General features: G+C 44.1%; 2 protein-coding genes across 3 annotated transcripts in view; one reads left to right on the top strand and one right to left on the bottom strand.

Moving 5' to 3' along the window:
* The window catches only part of LOC103116472 (organic anion transporter 7-like), a 272,851-nt gene that overhangs the window by 94,391 nt on the left and 158,493 nt on the right, over positions 1-19,967 (bottom strand). The window lies entirely within an intron of this gene.
* On the top strand, positions 1,767-13,342 carry PLAAT5 (phospholipase A and acyltransferase 5). 2 transcript variants are annotated; one of them, XM_060176352.1, is made up of 7 exons: positions 1,767-2,487; positions 3,594-3,678; positions 4,970-5,081; positions 6,776-7,093; positions 8,288-8,396; positions 10,335-10,597; positions 13,073-13,342. In XM_060176352.1, exons 1-7 carry the CDS (start codon positions 2,211-2,213, stop codon positions 13,163-13,165), a joined length of 1,257 nt encoding a protein of 418 aa, XP_060032335.1. In that variant the 5' UTR covers positions 1,767-2,210; the 3' UTR covers positions 13,166-13,342. The 2 variants fall into 2 exon arrangements, with proteins under 2 accessions (XP_060032335.1, XP_016045141.1); XM_016189655.2 differs by lacking the exon at positions 6,776-7,093 and having other exon boundaries at positions 1,776-2,487.

The following is a 19,967-nucleotide window of genomic DNA, read 5'->3' as shown; positions in this document are numbered from 1 at the left end:
GCAGCCAAGGGTCATGGTGTTCCCATGGAAGTCTCCTTGGCTATCCCCCTTCTTGGGGGGGCCTAAGGGGTTTTACCCTGAACGCTGCTCACAACACCTTCTTTCTTTTTAACCCGAGCTCTGGTTTATGGTGGTGCAGGGGATTGAACCTGAGGCTTTGGAGCCTCAGGCAAGAGTCTCTTTGCCTAACCATTATGCTATCTACCCCTGCTTATTTGTTTATTTTTAGTAATTGGATGGTAAGGTGATTAGAAAGGGAGTAGCAATCAACTTCCCATTTAAGGACTGTCTAGTCTGATTAGTAGAGATCCAACAGGATAAAGCCAGATGCTTTCAGCTCAGTAACTTCTTCCCCAAAAACTACTGGGCCAAAATATTGTATAATGGGTAAAAAGAATAGGCATCGCCCATAACCTGGTGGGTGACACAATACTTCTCATTGCTTTAATATGTTCTGCCAACCTTCTTCCTTCCAGTGTGGATTAGAGGTTTATTCCAAATCTCAGCTCAGAATCTGAATCAGCTAGATTTTTTTTCCCAACCACAATTCTCACTGATGTCTATTGATTCTCTCATCCTTACTGGATTTCAGGTCCCCAAATATTGCAGTTTTTATCTCTTTTCAGTATCTTGAAGTTACTGAAATGCAATCCAGTTGAGTATGAATTCATCCAAGAGTACTGTCATTACAAAAAAGGAAAGAGAAATAGATGTATTTAGTTTCATTAAAATAATTATCTTTATTTTGGATAGGTAGAGAGGAGACATACATTTTCTGTTTTATTTTGTTTTTTACTGAATTTATTTTATTTTAGGAGATCACTGCTCAGCTCTGTTTTATGGTGATGTTCAGGATTGAACCTCAGAGCTCAGAATCTCAGGCATGAAAGTCATTTACATAACCATTATGCTATCTCCCCTGCCCACAAAGGTACTTTTCTTGAAGATGTCAGGTAGTCTGAATGTGGCTGAGTCTCTTTACTAATCAGTTTGTTTATAAGCAATCGGAATACACAGATCATCAAGGATGATTGCTGCAAAATTCAGATGGGGGGGGGGCTTCTTTGCAGGTTTAATGAGTCAGTTTCTTCAGGCATAAAATTACAACAAAAAGCAGGTAGAGGAAGAAGCTTTCAGTTAAAGAGCAAATATTTTAGACTTAGAAGGCCATAAAATACCAGTTGCTGCAGCAACTAATCCAATTGGTTCCTGTAATGTGGAATTTATTGCAGGAACAAAGGGTGTGTTCAAAAAAAGCCATATGGACACTGAAAGATGAATCTCATACCACTTTCACATGACACATATAAAGAATTTTTTTCATTTCTTTAGATAGTCTTTACTTTTAACTTTTCATACTTTTAGATTTATTTATGAGGCAAAGAGCTGGCACATGTGGTAGAGTACATACATTGCCGAGCACAAGGACCAGGGTTCAAGACCTCCCAGTCCCTTCCTGCAGAGAGGAAATTTAATGAGTAGTGAACAATGCTGCAGATGTCTCTCATTCTCTTTCCCTCTCTATTCCTCCTCCCTCTCGATTTCTCTGACTTTATAACATATAAATATAAATAAGTTAAAAGATTTGTTTATTCAAAGAGAGAGAAAGAGAAAGAACCGGAGGGAGGTGGTGGCTCACCTAGTTAAACACATACATTACAGTTTCCAAGGACACAGGTTCAAGCCCCTGGTCCCCACCTGCAGGGGGAAAGCTTCCCCAGTGGTGAAGCAGGGCTACAGGTGTCTGTCTCTTTTCCTCTCTACCGCCCCCTCTCATCTTCATTTCTCTCTCCTGTCTCTATACTATAAAATATAAATAAATAAAAAAAAAAGAGAAGAACCACACCATCACAGCAGGCATGAGAGTCTTTCTGCATTATGCTATGTCCCCCGCCCTGCTGGGGTAACTTTCCAAGCCAGAAATCTTTTCTGATCGTTTTCCCAGTCTTTCCTCCCAAAGGCCCCCGAAATCCTGAGCCCTGAAATGCTCCCAGGTACGTCCCTCTCTCCCGGCAGAAGGGGCGCGCTCCCCGGGTCCCGCGCAGCCCCTGCCCGCGCGCCCGGCCCCGCCGTTGATCGTGCGCCCTCGTGGCCCTCGGCCCAGCTCCTCGCCGCCGCCCCCTGCGCCCTCCACCCGCGGCTCCGCAGACCAGGGGCCGCGCCGGCCAGGACGAGGCCAGGACCACCGCCATCCACGCCGCCCCGCAGCCATGGGCCTGAGCCCCACCACCGGGAGGAAAAACTGGGGCCGCTTCTCCAGGCGCCTCAGGCCACGCCCCAAGCCCGCCCCGAGCTCCCCGGACGTGCCGCCCCTGGAAGCTGCTGCCTGGGCCACACCTCCTGCTTGGCTCTTGCCCAGGGCCCTGCGGAGTGCGTCTGCGCCCCAGAAAACTCCGGTGCGGGGGCCCGGCCCCCTCCATGCACCTGCTCCCTGCGGGCCCCGGGAGCCCCCGAAGAGTCACCAAGTCTCCAAGGCTCCTCCTGCTCGTAGGTATTTGTTGATTGTGCGAGATGTCTACTGGGTGCCCTCCTGCCCAGTGACGGAGTGAGGGCTGGATGCTTCATCTAGGCATCCCGCAGGGCTAAGAAAGATTAGCAGACAGAGGAGAAAACATCAGGGTTCTGCAAAAAGACCTCATGCTTGGGTCCAAAGGACCCAGATTCGATCCCCAACACCACTATAAGCCAGAGTTCAGCGCTGCTCTGGTTTCTCTCTGTGTATCCTTCTAAGAACAACAGCAACAACAAAAATATATATTTTAGAAAGGCTCTAGCACTGTTTCCTGCTCTCGTGACTCAATCAAATAATAACAACAACAACAACAGCAAATAAAATATGTTTTAGAAAGGCTATAGCACTGCACTTCCTGTTGTCAGGCTAATTTAGCTCCAGAGTTCCTTTCTTCATTGTTCTGAGGTTAGTCTGCCTTCCTCCTCTTCTCCTCATTCTGCCCTCCCCTATTCCAAATTCCTAAGGCTTTCTTTTCCGGAGAAAGAAGAAAGCCAAGCTCCTCTCTGGCTCAGTCCCACAGACCCCTACTTCCTTCTGAAAATGGGGAGTGGGGGTGGGTAGGTGGCGGGTAACCAAGCATCTCCTGCCTCCATAGATTTGGCCCTTGTGTTTTGTTGTTTTCGACGGGTTAGGTTGTTTTCTCCGGGCTGGCTTCACGGGCGGGTAACAGACGACCAGGGACTCATGGCTGGGTTGTAGGCAGTATCTCTTTATTCATGCAGGACACAGCACAATCTAAGACGAGCTAAGTTAAACTCAAAGTACAGTAAAACTCACAATGCTGTCTTTATATATACTTGCCAAGTAGGGTGGAAACAGGATGTGACATAGAGAGGGTGGAGAGAAAAGTGACTGGTAAAAATCAGAGTGTGACAAGGAGGGGGCAGATTAGGCGAGAATCCTATCACTGAACCACAAATGCCCTGGAGGGAGGGTGGAACTTGTTAACAGTGGTTATGTAAATAGAATGAAGTGGTTATGTAAGTAGAATAGTGTTAAGCAGGGGGGATTTAAACCAAATGAAACAGAAGGGGTCTCATGCACACCAACAGTGTTTACATATAGTTTCTCCCTGATTTAGATGATCCTGTGGGATCTCAAGCCTTGGTGCGGTTCTCACCCAAGCAGCCAGACACTATCCAACAGGGCATAAGTGCCCAGCAGGGGTAAGTATCTCTACATGGGAGGACTACGTCTTTTCTTTCTCTTTCCTTCTCTTCTCTTCTCTTCTCTTCTCTTCTCTTTTCTCTTCTCATCCCCTCTTTTTAAGGGCTGGCTGATGAGTTAGCTTACTTGACATGTGCTGCTTTGCCACATGGGTGACCCTGGTTTAGCCTTGCTTTCACCACATTGAGGAAGCTTTGATGCTATGGAGTCTCTCCAATACTTTATTCACTGCACCACCGCTTGGGTTGCAGAAGGGTTGAGTCTTCACTGACTTTGATGGCAGTTCTGCAAAACACATCAACAACCAACCAGGAAGCAAAAGGCAGAAGACCTGCAGAAGGATGCTTACAATAGTCTAGGTAGTTTCCCTAACTTGGCTGTGATACATGCAGCTTTCTTGCAATCCTCTCTATTCATGTTTATTAAAAATATGCTGTTGGTTTTTAAACATTGTTTTGAGGGATTGAAAGCTTCCAGAAGAGTTACACTAAAAATAAGGGGGTTCACACTATACTTTTAAAGAAAAATTAAAGCCTAGAAAAAGAGAAAATACCATTTCTGAGCTGTTAATGTATCAGATGTGTACATGTGCTGTAGCCTTCCTGACACTTCTGTAAGACCAACAATACCCCTATTTCCTAAAAATTAAGCTGAACTTTGGATAGATTAATCAGTTTATGGCTGGACAAGTATCAGGGCTGGAATTCACACTCAGGCTCCTTGAATAATCCCCTCTGTTAACTACTCAGAAGTTATAATCTTACCATCATTGTCAGTTCTCTTCTGTAACATTGTATTTCAAGGGACAGAAGACATTGCTAGCTTCCACAATATTTGCAGTTACAGTGTTGTGGCTCAGCAGGATTTGTCAGAAATGGGGAGCTAATTATTGGAGGAGACAGATCAAGAGTTCAAGTGGGGTAGGGGGCAGAAGAGTTGGAATGAGACAGAGTGAAGAGGAGGGTCAGGAACCTGTTGCATTTCATCTTAAGTCATTAAGTATTGCTAACAGTTTTTCTTTCAAAGCTACATGCAAATTATCACTTTGGTAACTTAAAGAATAATTAACAAAAACAGAAAAACACTGAAAGTCGCTCGTTGCCACTATTAGCATTTTGAGCAGTTTGCAAAAACTTCAGCAAACGGCAGTTTGCTAGACACCCCAAACTGAAAGAGACTATAAGTCTAAAGTAATGTGAACTCTCCAGTAATTGTGAAATGCTGTTATTTGTTACCTGCAGGATGTAACAACTATCTTTTGCTAACTGTACTATCACAAAACTCACTTAGGGAGAAACCAGAGGTTAACTGGGAGACCACTGCCCACCAGAAGAGGGCAGCAGAGTCAAATTCAAGCCTACAGCCTTGGGGTGAAGGCAAATTAGTAAAGAAAGTTGCTGAGGTGAGTATCTTTTATTATTATTATTATTATTATTATTATTATTATTATTATTATTATTATTATTAATTATTATTATTATCTGACTCCAGGGTTATTGCTGGGGCTCAGTGCCTACACTGCGAATCCACTACTCCTGGAGGCTATTTTTCCCTTTTGTTGCCCTTGTTGTTTATCGTTATTATTATTGTTGTCATTGCTGTGTTGTTGTTGGATAGGACAGAGAGAAATCTAGAGAGGAGAGGAAGAAAGAGAGGGGAGATAAAGATAGACACCTACAGACCTGCTTCACTACTTGTGAAGTGACCCCCCTTGCAGGTGGGGAGCCGAGGGCTGGAACCAAGATCCTTATGCTGGTCCTTGCACTTCACACCATGTGCTCTTAACCCACTGCACTACTGCCTGGTCCCCTGAGGTGAGTATCTTAAGAAACCCAAGACTGTATCTTTTGCTTCTCCTCAAGGTCCAACTTCACAGACCATCTGGGAAAACAGCAAGGAGAACTTTCATTACAATGTGATAAGCAATCCTGTCACTAGTTCTCCTTATGGAATTTCCTGTAACATTAAAATAAAACTTCACTTACTCTCCTGTTTTACAGAGTTAGGATGAAAACCTGTGATGAGTCATTTCAAGCTGCTTTTTTATCCTTTTTATTTAAAAAAAATTAGTAGGTAATGCTGCACAGATTTCTCTATCATGCTAATCTCTGTATCATTCACTGTGATCTTTTTTAAATTAATTAGTGTATTATTGGATAGAGACAGAAATTGAAAGGAGTGGGGGAGTTAAAGGGAAAGAGACAGAGAGATACCTACAGCCCTACTTCACCCACTTATGAAGCTTTTCCCCTGCAGGTGGGGACCAGGGGCTTGAACCTGGGTCCTTGTGCACTGTAATGTGTGTGTTTCACCAGGTGCACCACTGCCTGCCCCCCTTCACTATGATCTTTAAGGGACAGGTGTGTTTACTTTTCTCCTTCTCTCGTGATGCCTGTTCTCTCCAGCCTTAATAACAAAGTTCTTTCTCCATCCCTCAGCCACACAACTCATTTCTGCTGCTCTCCCCAAGTCATGCACATACCCATTGAAATGCAAAGGATTGTTTGCTGACTTCTATAATGGGTGGACAAATGCCAAGATGGGCCAAATGATATAAATGTGTCTTGAGGTCCTGACATGTTAAGAATGTCAGGAGTACTTTCTCCCCAACTCTTAAGATCTTAACTCTCCCCTTCTTTGGTATTCCACCATATCCAGACATAAGACTTTAGATGGAAGGAGACATTTACATCCAAGGCTATGGTAAAAGAACATGAAATTCAATTTTTTAAAAAAGATTGGGTCACTTATTTTAAATTCCGTATTGCTTTGTTATTGTTCCATCATATTATAAAATTTTAGCAGCACATTTGCATGCTTATATATATCTACCTGTGTGTATGACTCAGTTTTTAAGAATAAACTTCCACTTTCTGACCAGGACATCTGATCTGGGGTGCCTTCTAGGGAAGGTACTCAACGGCCATTGTGTTTTCTCTTAGAAGAGAATTGGTTTGGTGTCAGGGAGGTGGAACCCTGTTCTTAGACCCAGCGTTGGCACTGACTTATGGGACTTAGAGCAAAGCACTTCATCTTCATCTCTCCTGACCCTGACTCCTTCTATGTGAGATCATGCATGTAATTTCTTCCACGTAGATGGTTGGCTTCATACCTGTAAGAACTCATTTCTCCAAGTGGGTAGGACGGCTGGATTGGCTAAATGAAGAACTCAAGAAATCTCTCCAAAAGGCAAAGATAAAAGTTGGACAAAAGTGTCAGAGGGCCAAAGGACTGACAACAAATTGGAAAGTATTAATCCAAGAAGATTTCCTGAATCTCAAAAGACTGGTAGCCTGCCACATTCGCATTCCAGACTCCCTCCCTCCCATCCCCCAGCTCTCTGATGGGGACAATTGTAGCAGGAAGCCTATTGATGGCAGCAGAGAGAAACTATCTTATTTGCAGCAGAACATGGTAAATTTCACGCTGAGGGGTGTTGTTAAGTGTAACAGTCATTCAGTGGCAAGCAGTCTTGGAAGGTCAAAATTGCAGCTCATATGAGATTGCAGTGCCGGCTAGAACAAGCAGTAGGCTAACAGATGGGCCACAGGTTTGATATGGACAGCCTGGTGATGGGACAGCAAAGAGGGTTTGCAGAGTTTCCACATGCACTAGGCATCTGGGAGGTGTATACAAGGCTGATGCACGTGCAGGAGTGATTGGAGGGGATTCCACATCAGCCTCTGGTTTGCAGATGGTTAAGAGACCTTGTGAACACTGAACACAGAAGATGAGGGGCCAGGTGGTGGCTCACCCAGCTACGTGCTCATATTACAGTGAGCACTGGTCCCCACCTGCAGGGGGAAAATTTCATGCATGGTGAAGCAGGGCCGCAGTTGTCTCTATGTCTCTCTTCCTCTCTATATCTCCCTCCCCCTCTCAATTTCTCTGTCTCTGTCCAATAATAAGTAAATAATTTTTTTTAAATAATAAAAATAGGGTCCAGGTAGTGGCACACCTGGCTGAATGTACATGCAACAATGTGCAAGGACCTGGGTTCAATCCCCCAGCCTCCACCTGTAGGGGGAACATTTCACAAGCGGTGAAGCAGGTCTTCAGGTTTCTTTTTCTCTCCTCTCTCTCCCCAGTTCTTTCATGATTTCTGTCTCTACTCAAATATATAAATACAATATTAAAAAAAGAAGATGATGATGATGATAGAACAGCTATAGAGAAAAATCAGTGGACAGACATATAGAAGATTTGAATCATGATACCAACCAATTTGACCTAACTTAGAGTCATGGACACATCAGACAGCATATTCATTGAAGCACACACAAATACTCTCCATCAAAGACTTTATTCTGGACCATAAAACAAGTCCCAGTAAATGCAAAGGGGATTGAAACCAACAACTGTTTTCTTTGGACCAAACATTCTGTTGATTTGGGGCCTCCTAAACATGCTGTAGCCATCTGTCACTGAGCACGTTCTCAGTATTCGTCCCTGTTGGTTCTCTGTGAAGAGAGATTTCTCTCCCCTATGTTACTGTGTTACACAATGTGATGCTGAGCTGAGCCTCATCCTCAAAGAGAATCTCAAATTCCTTGTGCAAATATACTTTCTTTAGTTTTTTTTTTTTTCTCTTTCCCTCTCTTACTACAGGAAAAGCTAAAACCCCAACCCGGAGACTTGATTGAGATTTTCCGTATCGGCTACGAGCACTGGGCCATCTATGTGGAAGATGACTGTGTGGTCCACCTGGCTCCCCCAAGTAAGAGGCGATCCTTGAGCTGAAATTCTGATGTGGAAGTTATGATAGGACATTTCCAGATTTTAGCCCCTGGATATGCTTATGATAGGTGCTTATAGTCTGATTGTGATGCATTTGTAAGAAGGCCTCAACACAGGACAGAAGGACTGAACATATAACAAAGGGTTAAGCATGTGTTGGAGGTCTGAGATGGTGCAGGTGGCTTAGTGCAGTGCAGGCTGGTCTTCCCTGAGCAAGTGAAAAATAAGTAGAGACGATGCAGATGTGCCAACCTGTATCTATAGTAAGCAAGGTTACTGCCATATTTTGTCTTTTATTGCTTATCACGCCAGCTTCTGTATCCCTGGCTAGCTCCTATCCTCCTAAAAGGAAGCTCCACCCCCCCCCCCCCAATGGTGTATCTTATACTCAGGCTAAGCTTTCCCACACACAGCTCTGTAGGAAAGATGACAGTAACTAAGGCAGCCAGCCCCTGAGCATTGGGTCCCAGTCCCACTCCTTAACCTTGCAGCCTCTGCTTCTGTGATGACGCTTTTTGCTCTCAAGCCTGCACCCCTTCTATAAGCTTGTAACATCCCTTTGTTCTGGGCCAGAGTTATCAGAAAGATCTGAGCTCCGGGCCCATGTGTAAATAAAAGGCTTCTTTCTTCCTCCGCTCGCATTGGCTTTAGTCATCTTATTAATAGAGCTCCTTAACAGTTAGCCAAGTAAAAAACTATGGGGTTCCTCAGCGGATGACTCTGAGAAGCCATTTAGCGCCTCAGACATCACTGGAACTCAGTTTATTGCACAACAGAGCTTGGTCAGTGCATGTCCAGCCCTAAACAAGATGTGTATCTTAAAAGTGCCCCCAAGTTCCCTGCCTGTCTTATCCCCCTTTACCTTAAAGTACAAGGTGAAGAAAGGGTCTCTCTCCATTCTAAATCACCACCAGCTCAGCATCCTTTCCCCTTATGTCAGAGGGTTTCCTGGACAGTATCTACATGTTCTGGTCATCATTTGTTTCCTATTGTCCCTAAAAGCTGCGTCCAACTTCCCGACCACCTCTGACACCACACACCCACCTTGCCCTGCCCTTTGCACCAGCTCCAGGCTGTTCAAGAAGTTCCAGCAGAAACACACAGTTCATTGACTACTCCAGGCAGCTCCCTCACAAGGCTGGGATTAGCATGGTGGCAAATTACAGTTTGATGGACGTTTGATGGCACTGTGTAAGATCACCCTCTCTCTTGCTCTTTCCCTCTCTCTTGTTTCTCAAATAAAAATAAATCAGACAAAGAATAAAGAAAATGACTCTAGGGAGGACACTCATAGGTGATACAGCTCTTGTAAAAGACCCTGGGTTCATTCCTTGCCACTACATAGAGGTGAGAGAAAGAAAGAGATAAATAGAGGTAGACAGATAGGTAGAGAGATAGAGAAAGAGATAGAGATTGAGGTAGAGAGAGATCTTACAGGGCCGGGTGGTGGTGCACCTGGTTAAATGCAAGTTAAATGCACAAGGACCCAGGTTCAAGCCCCTAGTTCCCACCTACGGGGGGAAAGCTTCACGAATGGTGGAGCAGGGCTGCATGTGTGTCTCTGTTGCTCTCCTCCTCTCTCCCTCTTTCTGTCTCCCCTCCCACTCAAATTCTCTTTGTTCTATGAAATAAAATAAAGTTTAAATTTGAGAGGGGTGGGGGGGAGGGAGAGCGAACGCTGCAGAGAGTACAGGGCCCAGCAGAAGACTTCTTGGGGGAGTGGATCCCTTACACTTCATTTAACCCAACTCCCCATCCTCTGCTGTGGCTCTGATAGCGGAAAACACCACAGCTCCACAGGGAAGCAGCTTGCCCCATATCTTAAGAGTAAGGGTAAGGCGTCTGCTCTCTTCATCTCCGTTCCCACCTACTGCCACCTCTTGCAACTGTCTGACTCCTGTTGGCCCGTGGTCCCCAGGTGAGGAATTTGAGGTCGGCAGCATCACTTCCATCTTCAGCAACCGGGCGGTGGTCAAGTACAGCCACCTGAATGATGTGCTGCATGGCTGCTCCTGGAAGGTCAACAACAAGCTGGATGGGACCTACCTGCCGCTGCCCGTGGATGAGATCATGCAGCGCACCAAGCAGATGGTCAACAAGATCGTGCAGTACAGCCTGATCGAGGGCAACTGTGAGCACTTCGTCAACAACCTCAGATACGGCGTGTCCAGGAGTCAGCAGGTGGGGCGCCCTGTGCTGTGGGATGGCTTCTTCCCAAGCTCCCCCCGGGGCCATGTTGTCGATGCATGAAATGACAAAACAGTGGCCTCAGCAGACTGTGCTGCACAGCTTAGGGGTGGGGGCAGGAGTGAGTTCACCCAGTAAAGTATACACTTAAAAATTTTATTTTTGTTATCTTGATTTATTGGATAGAGATAGCCAGAAATTGACAGGGAAGGGGGGAGATAGAGAGGGAGAGAAACAGAGAGAGACTTGCAACACTGCTTCATCACTCACCAAGCTTTTCTCCTGCAAATGAGGATGGGGGCTTGAACCTGGGTCCTTGCACATTCTATCATGTGTGCTCAACCAGGTGTGTGACCAACTGGGCCCATAAAGTAGACACTTTACCATGTGGGAGGTCCTGGGTTCAAGTCTGGCACCACATAGGAGCACTACAATACTAAAACAAGTTCCATGCATGTAGAGCAGTGATATGATCTGTATCTATCTGTGTCTCTTTATTACTATTTTTTAGCCATGAGAAATAAGTGGCCTGGAAGCATTAGAAATGAGGTCTCAGCACTGCAAAAAAAAAAAGGCAAACCCCAGAACATATAACCTAGATGTAAGGAGTTGGGCAGTAGTGCAGTGGGTTAAGTGCAGATGGTGCAAAGCACAAGGACAGGTGTAAGGATCCCAGTTCGAGCCTCTGGCTCCCCACCTGCAGGGGAGTCACTTCAGTGGCAGTGAAACAGGTCTGCAGGTGTCTGTCTTTCTCTCCCTCTCTCTGACTTCCCCTCCTCTCTCCATTTCTCTCTGTCCTATCTAACAACGACAACATCAATAACAACAACAATAATAACTACAACAATAAAACAAAGGCAACAAAAGGAAATAAATAAAAATAATGAGAAATTAAAAAAAAATAATAACTTATATGTATATCAGCCTCTACCATCTAGGTTTGTGTGATCACACTTTAACATTTGCAAAATGAGAAAATTTCCTCCAACGATTTCTCAGAAGCTATGTCCCTCATTCAGCATGCTTGGTTGTGGAGTTCTTTCCACCTCTTTTTAAATTTGTTATTAGTGATTTAATGATGACTGACAAGATTGTGGGGTAAGAAGGGTACAATTCCATACAGTTCCCACCACCAGAGTTCCATATCCCATCCCCTCCATTGGAAGCTTTCCTAGTCTTTATCCCTCTGGGAGTATGGACCCAAGATCCTTGTGGGATGCAGAAGGTGGAAGGTCTGGCTTCTGTCATTGCTTCTCTACTGGACATGGGCATTGGTAGGTCGATCCATACCCCCTAGCCTTTCTCTATCTTTCCCTAGTGGGGCCGGAATCTGGAGAGGTGGGGTTCTAGGACACATTGGTAGAATTGTCTGCCCAGGAAAGTCTGGTTGGATCCTTGTGCATGGTAACATGTGATAAAGCATAATTCTGTATGACCTTTGTTTTTTTGTGTTCTCTTAACATATTGGACTCAAAACTTCATGTTATCTCTTCCTTTTTTTTTTTTTTTGTGGAGTCAGGGCCTCAAATCTGCATGATTGCACATTTTCATTGCTCCCAGGCTAAGTGTTCCATGTAGATAGAGACACTGAGCAGGAGGAAGAGATATCACAGCATGAGAGTAACCCCCTTGTGCTGCCAGAATGTGAGCCTGGGCTTCACGCAAGGCAAGGCATGTGCCCTACCAGGTGAACTATCTCTCTCTCTCTCTCCCTTTTGAAAGAAGAACAGAGACAGATAGAGTGAAAAGTCAGGCACCAGTATATGAATTGCCAGAAATAAGTCTGGGAGCCCTAGGCAGATAATTTCTGTGCTCTAGAGATATCTCCCCAGTCACTAAATCCTCCATCCCTGTAACAATGGCCTCTCTACAATTATTCTCGCTTCTCTCACGGCATGTCTCCCACCCAATCTCTCCCGTCTTTGCCTTTCTGTATCTTCCCTTTGCTCTGAACATTTTCTCTTGACTTGCTGCCCCACCAACAAAGCCTTCCTCCAGGACTAAGAGAAGCTGGTAGGTTCTGGTTCTGAGTGATCATCTCTTATGTGAGCATCAGTACATGGAAGGAAGAATTCTTCCACCCAAGATGAAGGAGAGAGGGGGAGGGATTTCCTCAGGATCCTGGACCTGGGAGTCAACTGAACACAAGCCTAGAACTGAGCCTGGAATTTCCAGTGTGACTTGGTCCACCTGAGTTCCCCTCCACTCCACAGCTGTCTTTCCTCACACGCAGGGTGCTGGCCTCAGCAGTAGTATATGTTTGAGACTCTTTGCCTCCAGACTCCTAAGATATCCTTGGCTATGAGGAGTCACATAGGCCAACTAGAATTGTCTAGATTTTTTGCAGTCCTTGGATATCTGGAAAGAGGTTGTTTCCTCCTCTAGCATAAAACACCCGTAGAGCGGGTCCTAGTAGGGTGCAGGCTGAGAAGCCCCACTGAGGACACTGGTAACTGGTTTCCTTTGCAGGTGGAGCACGTCCTGATGAAAGGAGCAAAGGCAGCAGGCGTTGTGATTTCCGCAGTTGTGGACAGCATGAAACCCAAGCCCATAACTGCCTGAAGGTGCTGGGAACTCCAATGAGAGGAAGAGCTACTGATATCCACAAAGAACATATACTTCTTGCCCACCCCTTGCCTTCCTCTCTCGATGGCCCCATGTAAGAATTGTGAGCCTCTAGAAGAATCTAGAATGTATCCAATTACCATTCCAGAAATACAGCCAATATATGTGATCATAGACCTGTGGCCTCTTGGAGTGGGAAGAGCTTCCTACCTAGTATACATCTACCAGGCACCTTATTTTCTTAGACTGACTCTAGTTTAAGATGCTAAGACACCATCCAAAACATCCCAGACACCTGTGCTTGAGTGTTACCAGAACTGATTCACATTTTTTCACATCTTCTTTTCGTTGAACTAAATCGTGTCTAGGTTTGCCCCATCCACTCAAGTCCAGTCCCTAGCCCCACAATGCTGTCCAGGGAAGACTTCAAGGAGATCCGTAACTTGCTATTTATTGTGACACCAGCTGTGTAGTAACCAAGGAACTCCTTTCCCAAAAGTATTTTTCTTAATTAGGCATTAGCTCAATCCTTTTTACAAAAACAAACTACAAGTGAAAGTAATAATAAGTAAGACCCATTATCTTGCTTTTCTGCCTTCTAAGTACCAAATCATCTAAAACTGCTATTTTTACAGATCTTAGATGAATATGAATGCTATTGTTACTGTTGTTATTACCAAAGCACTACTCAGCTCTGGCTTATAGTGGTGTAGGGGACTGAACCTGGAACTCTGGAACCTCAGACATGAACGTCTTTTTGCATAACAACTGTGCTATCTCCCCCACCCTGAAGAACATTTTAAATAATATGGTTAGTGAATGGGGGAGACAAGAGTGTTTCTTTGTTTGAGTTTTATAGAATGTTGTCATGAAGGAGGACCTAGGATTGTGACTGTGTGTGTGTATGGTGGGGTGTGTGTGATGGCAGTGGGGAGTTCAGGGTATAAGAAGAGTGTGAAAGAGAGCAGGATGGAGGCCCCAAAGGGTCTCACATAAGATCTGTGAGGAACTACATGTGTCTTCCTCTCTTACCCATAGTTCTTAGCCGTACAAATGTGACTGCTCTTTTCCATAGCCTTGGGCATCTGGTTGTGTGTTTTCGATCACCTTCCATCTGCCCTTCCCCAGTAGTCTCTCTCTTTGCTTTGGCCTGCAGTTCCAAGAGCGGGAAAGTAGAGTGTGCCCGTCCCTCTGAAATGTGAGTAGGGAAAGCCACTGCCCCTGGTTCCTGTAGTCAGTTGTCCTTCCCCCCATCCCAACCTCAGCACCCCCCCACACACACACAAAATGGCTCTTGGTTCTGCAAGTGGATGAATTCTGGATTCCCCAGATGCTCAAAATAATTCACTGGAAGGTCCATTTTGACCTTTTTTTTTTTAAAAAAAAAGTTAGTAATTTAATAATGATTACCAAGGTTGTGGGATAAAAGGGATACAATTCCACATAATTCCCACCACCAGAGTTCCATATCCCATCCCCTCCATTGGAAGCTACCCTATTCTTTTATTCCTCCGGGACCAAAGATCTTTAAGGGGAGCAGAAGGTGGAAGGCTTCTGTAATTGCTTCTCTGCTGGACATGGGCATTTACAGGTTGATCCATACCCCCAACCTATTTCTCTCTTTCCCTAGTAGGGAAGGGCTCTGGGGAGGTGGGGTTCCAGGACACATTGGTGAGGTCCTCTGCCCAGGCAAGTCAGGTTGGTGTCATGGTGGCATTTGCAACTTTGTGGCTGAAAAGTATTAAGATACAAAGCATAACAAATTGTTAAATAATCAGGAACCTAAAGCTAAGAATAAAGCAGATAAGATTTAGTTTCTTCATGTTGGAAGAAGCTAGGAAGTCTATTTTAGGTATATTCTAAGGGATCCATGACTTCACTAATTTTTGCTTGAGTCTAACAGCTAACATGTAGGTGGGCTGTCCAACTTTGCCCCCTGTAAAATGACCAAGCTTTTAAGCACATAGCAAAGTTCAGTCAGAAAATTCTCCCTGTTTAATCTGATTATTAATCTTACTCATTTGATGATTGTCTCTGAAAGTAACTTTGTCCTAGTGTGAAAGACTTAGCATATGCTAGTCAAATTATTAAATCATGAGTGGTAAAAAAACAAAAATGTTTCAGGTGTTTCTCTTTCTTCCTATCTTCCCCTTTCCTCTTATTTTCTCTCCATCCCTATCAGAAAGAAAAGTAACAAACAAACAAACACAAACAAAAAGACTATTGGGAGCAGTGGATTCATTATGAAGGTACTGAGCCCCAGCAATAGCTCTGGTGGCAATAAAAAACAAAGTGGTTATTCTGCATTGCCAAGCTCTCTCTCTCTCTCTCGCCCTGAGAGGTTATTATAACTGGGATCATGGTAGTGCCAGTCTCAACACAATTAACAGTCTGGGCAATCAGGATTATTATAGTAACCGCACACAGGACAGAGTACAGGCCTAAACCGGATCAAGAGCTCTAGATCAGTGTGGCTCCACAGTGTTCTTCCACACTGAGATAAGAGGGAATTTTTTCTTCATAGCACTCATGTTATTGACCTGCGGTTGCAGGCTGCGAAGGTGAAAGGCCTTCAGTGGGGAGCTGCCAACCATCAGTGATCCTCCACCTTGAAGAACTGAGCCTTCGGTTCTGAAGAAAGGGGAGCAGGCAGCACAAGCCTGTTCTCACCACACCTGCCATCTTCTGGGCATTCTGTGAGTTTCTGTGCATGTGGTGAACATGGAAAAATGATTTCCATGGTGTGGCTATTTATATTTTTACTCCTCACTATCAGTACAGCATATAGGATTTTCTAAAGTCAAAATAATGGGGACAGGGGGCAGATAACATAATGGTTAGGCAAAGAGATTCTACTGCCTGAGGCTTCAAAGTGTTTATACAAATGGTATAAACACAGTATATTTACTAAGCTCTTAGAGTTCCCACTCTGCCTAGTGGCAGAAAGCATTGGCAACTTCCCTCCTTCTTTAAAGTTTAAACCTTCTTTAAAGGTTTAAAGTGAGTCATTTTAGAGTATTTCTCTCTCTCTTTCCCCCAGAGAACACAGATGTGACACGGGAGCTGGTTGCTGCCCTTCCTACCCCTCACTGCCCATGATTCCGCCTCAGTTAAACTCACCCAGCTTTGGTCTGAGACTGTGTGTCTGTAGCCATCTTGCTGAGCAACCTGTGGTTCAGTTCCTTGGCCATAGGTGCAGTTCACATATTTTCCAGCAGGGTGTGCCCTCTGCAAGTCTGCACCTCCTGTTTCCTTTTTTTTTTTTTTTTTCTTTCTTTTAATTTTTTAAAAAATTTATTTATAAGATTAAAAGTATTGACAAGGCCAAAGAGGGATACAATTCCACAAAATTACCACTACCAGAGTTCCTTATCCCATCCCCTCCCTTGAAAGCTTTCCTATTCTTTACCCCTCTGGAAGTATTGATTAAAATATGGTTGCAGAAGGTGGAAGGTCTGGCTTCTATAATTGCTTCTCCACTGAACATGGGTGTTGGCAGGTCGATCCATACTCTCAGCCTGTCTCTGTCTTTCTCTATGTGTTCTGGAGCCCCACTTACTGTTTTCTTGAGCTAATTTAATTAACCCAGCACTGTTTGTTCTGATTGAATTGTGGACCCGGCAGACCTGATTGAATTGTGTGACCAGACAGACCTGAGTTTCTCATCACTGTTTCAACAGGTAGCCTCTGTACTCAGCTGTTTCCTAATCTTTGTGACAAGTAAACATCCATAGGGTAGTGTTATATCACAACAGTTCCTGTTTTCAAATCTTAACAGAAATGCACCTGCTCTGTGTATCTTGTTTTCTTTGGGAGAACATTTTCTCTCCACATTGGATGATGCGGACTCCTTTGATCTCAGTCCTATATCAGCTCCTAGTCTCTAGTCCTTTTAGAAGTGACACTATTTTTTCTCCCACAGAGTGTAGTTTATCTGTCCCACGGAATTTGACTAGCATATGTTAAATCTTTCACACTAGGACAAAGTTACTTTCAGAGATAAGCATCAAATGAGTAAGATTAATAATGAGATTAAACAGGGAGAATTTTCTGACTGAACTTTGCATGTCACTAAAGCAATTGAATCAAAGGAAACAAACCTTACAAAATACATCTATTTACTTGGTGGTTTTAATTAAACCTTACTGTCTGAACTTTGATCACTTGGTCATTCCCTGGTATGACAAATTGTCTAGTATACAAAAGAAAAAAAAACAGAGTGGAGCTAACCACTAAGTTGTACCACAAACACAGATTTTTAAAATATCTTTATTTATTTATTGGATAGAGTCAGCCAGAAATTGAGAGAGAAGGGGAAGTAGGGGATGGAGAAAGAGAGACCAGGAGCACTGCTTCACCACTTGCAAATCTTTACTCCTGCAGGTGGGGACCAGGGGATTGAACCCAGGTCTTTGTGCATTGTGACTTGTACTCAACCAGGTGTGCCACCACCCATCCCCCAGATGTTGGTGTTTTAATTATTCTCTAATTTAAAAAAAAGGGAACAAGCATCTAAAATCTATAAGCTTCAGATTAGAAGTTATCGAATAAAAGTGCTTCATTCCGAAGATGAAATGTTCATTCAGCAAATACAAACTCAGGCCTCACCATGTGTATTTTGGCTTGCTACTTTAAATTCTATACACAGATGAAACTCCAATGCTCATGTAAAATAAAGCAATTGAAGTAATTTGTTTCTGTATCTCTCTGACCACTGTACTTCCATGTTTTATTTTGACTCTATTGCTTAGAGGCCAGATTATTCCATGCCAAATGGATTGGAAATATGACAGGCTCAGAGCAAGCTGCTTAGAGCCTTATAAACTTGGTCTTGAAATAGAAACATGGAGGGGGGGCAGGTGGTGGCACACCTGGTTGAGAACACATTACTGTGCACAAGGATCTGGGTCTGAGTTCCTGTTCCTCACCCGCAGGGGTACGTTTCAGGAGTGGAGCAGTAAAGCAGACCTGCAGGTGTCTATCTTTCTCTCTCCCTATCTATCTCCTGTCCCCTCTCAATTCCTCTCTGTCCTATAATAAACAAACCAGAAAGGGGAAAAATTGCCAGTGGGCGCAGTGCATTCATAGTGCTGGTACTTAGCCCCAGTGATCACATTGGTGGCAAAATAAATAAATGGGGGGGGGGTGGGGAGAAGAAGGAAACCAACTGGATAACTGGGAATTCTCCATCATGTCTGTGCAGAATGCTGTATACATGAAGCATCAAGTACCCAGAATGTACGAATTTGAAATCAGCAGATACATTATTCAAATTTAATGGTAATAGTAATCACATTATGAGGGAACAGCTTGAGCAACAAAATGCTTTGTGAGTGGATAGGGAGGTGTTATGTACCTTATTTGAAACTTCTAGTGCACAATCTGTTTATAATGCTTTGCAAATCTTTACAGAAATGCACCTGCTTTGTGTACGTGTCTCCTTCTTGGGGAGTATTTGATCTGGAAGGGCATGTTCTCCCCACATTGGATGATGAGAACTCCTCTGACCACAGTCCTCTATCAACTCCTACTCTCTAGTCCCTTTAGATATTTCTTCCCAGCTCAGATCTTAAGCTAGTTGTGGGTCTGAGGGTGTGGCAAAAAAGAAAGGGATATCTACATTAAACATCTTTCTCTGTTACTCTGTTATTTCTGTTATTACTTCTCTGTTACTCTGTTATTTTTATAGAAACAGACAAATTGAGGGAGAGAGGGGAGAGAGACACCTGCAGCACTGCTTCACGTAGCTTCTCCCTGCATGTGAGTCCTGGGAACCTAGCCCTGGGCCCTTGAACATTGTAATATGCACTCTACCCGGTGTTCCACCACCTGGTCCCTCTGTTATTATTTTTTTCCTCTAGGGTTATCACTGGAACTCGATGCCAGTACTACAAATCCACTGCTCCTGGCGGCCTTTTTGTTCGTTTGTTTGTTTGTTTGTTTTTTCATTTTTATTGGATAGGACAGAAAGAAATTGAGAAGGGAGAAGGAGTAGGGAGAGAGAAAGATAAACACCTGCAGACCTGCTTCGCTACTTGTGAAGTGTCCTCCCTTACAGGTGGAGAGCCGGGGACTTGAACCTGGATCTTTGTGCTTAGTACTGTGTGCACTTAACAACTGCAGCTGTTTCTATCTTACCAATATGTTTATTGATTCCCAAGTAGCTGCCTTGTATACAAAAGTATGAGTCACAGGTTCAGGTCTGAAAGGAAACTGAAGACTTAGACTCAGGTGGTGATGGGCATCACACACATTCTGGAGCTGGCAGGAAAAAGCCCTGTCAGCCATACTCTGATGAGAGAGAACAGCAGGCAGGGGGACCCCTGAATGTGATCTCTGCTTTGGAAGAACTGCAGCTTGACTGTAAGGGTGCAGCTTGTTTACTTCCATTCAGTTTGGGATAGAAGTAAAGTCCACTGCCTGCTAGCAGAGAGTAGTAGCCTCCTTCTTTAGTTTGCCCCTGGTGGAGGTTAAACTGGAGACTGGATTTCTTTTCTTTTATATATATATATATATATATAATTTTTATTTATAAAAAGGAAACATTGACAAAAACCATAGGATAAAAGGGGCACAATTCCATACAATTCCCACCGCCAGAACTCCATATCCCATCCCCTCCCCTGATATTTTTCCTACTTTTTTTTTTTTTTTTTTTTGGTTGGACAGAGAGAAATGGAGAGAGGAGAAGACAGAGAGGATGAGAGAAAGACACCTTCAGACCTGCTTCACCGCCTGTGAAGCAACTCCCCTGCAGGTGGGGAGGCAGTGATCCTTAAGCCGGATCTTACACTTGGTG

This window comes from Erinaceus europaeus, chromosome 17 (genome assembly GCF_950295315.1).
Source record: "Erinaceus europaeus chromosome 17, mEriEur2.1, whole genome shotgun sequence".
NCBI classification, from domain to species: domain Eukaryota; kingdom Metazoa; phylum Chordata; class Mammalia; order Eulipotyphla; family Erinaceidae; genus Erinaceus; species Erinaceus europaeus.
The sequence above is the reverse complement of the archived record's forward strand: the minus strand, read 5'-3'. Positions and strand labels throughout refer to the sequence as shown.

What these genes read in the sequence shown, in the direction of transcription:
- PLAAT5 (XM_060176352.1), top strand. Translation starts at nt 2,211, where the DNA reads ATGGGCCTGAGCCCCACCACCGGGAGGAAAAACTGGGGCCGCTTCTCC. An exon ending in GGCATAAGTGCCCAGCAGGG is followed by an intron (nt 3,679 to 4,969) that starts GTAAGTATCTCT and finishes AAACTCACTTAG; the next exon opens with GGAGAAACCAGAGGTTAACT. An exon ending in GGTCCACCTGGCTCCCCCAA is followed by an intron (nt 8,397 to 10,334) that starts GTAAGAGGCGAT and finishes CGTGGTCCCCAG; the next exon opens with GTGAGGAATTTGAGGTCGGC.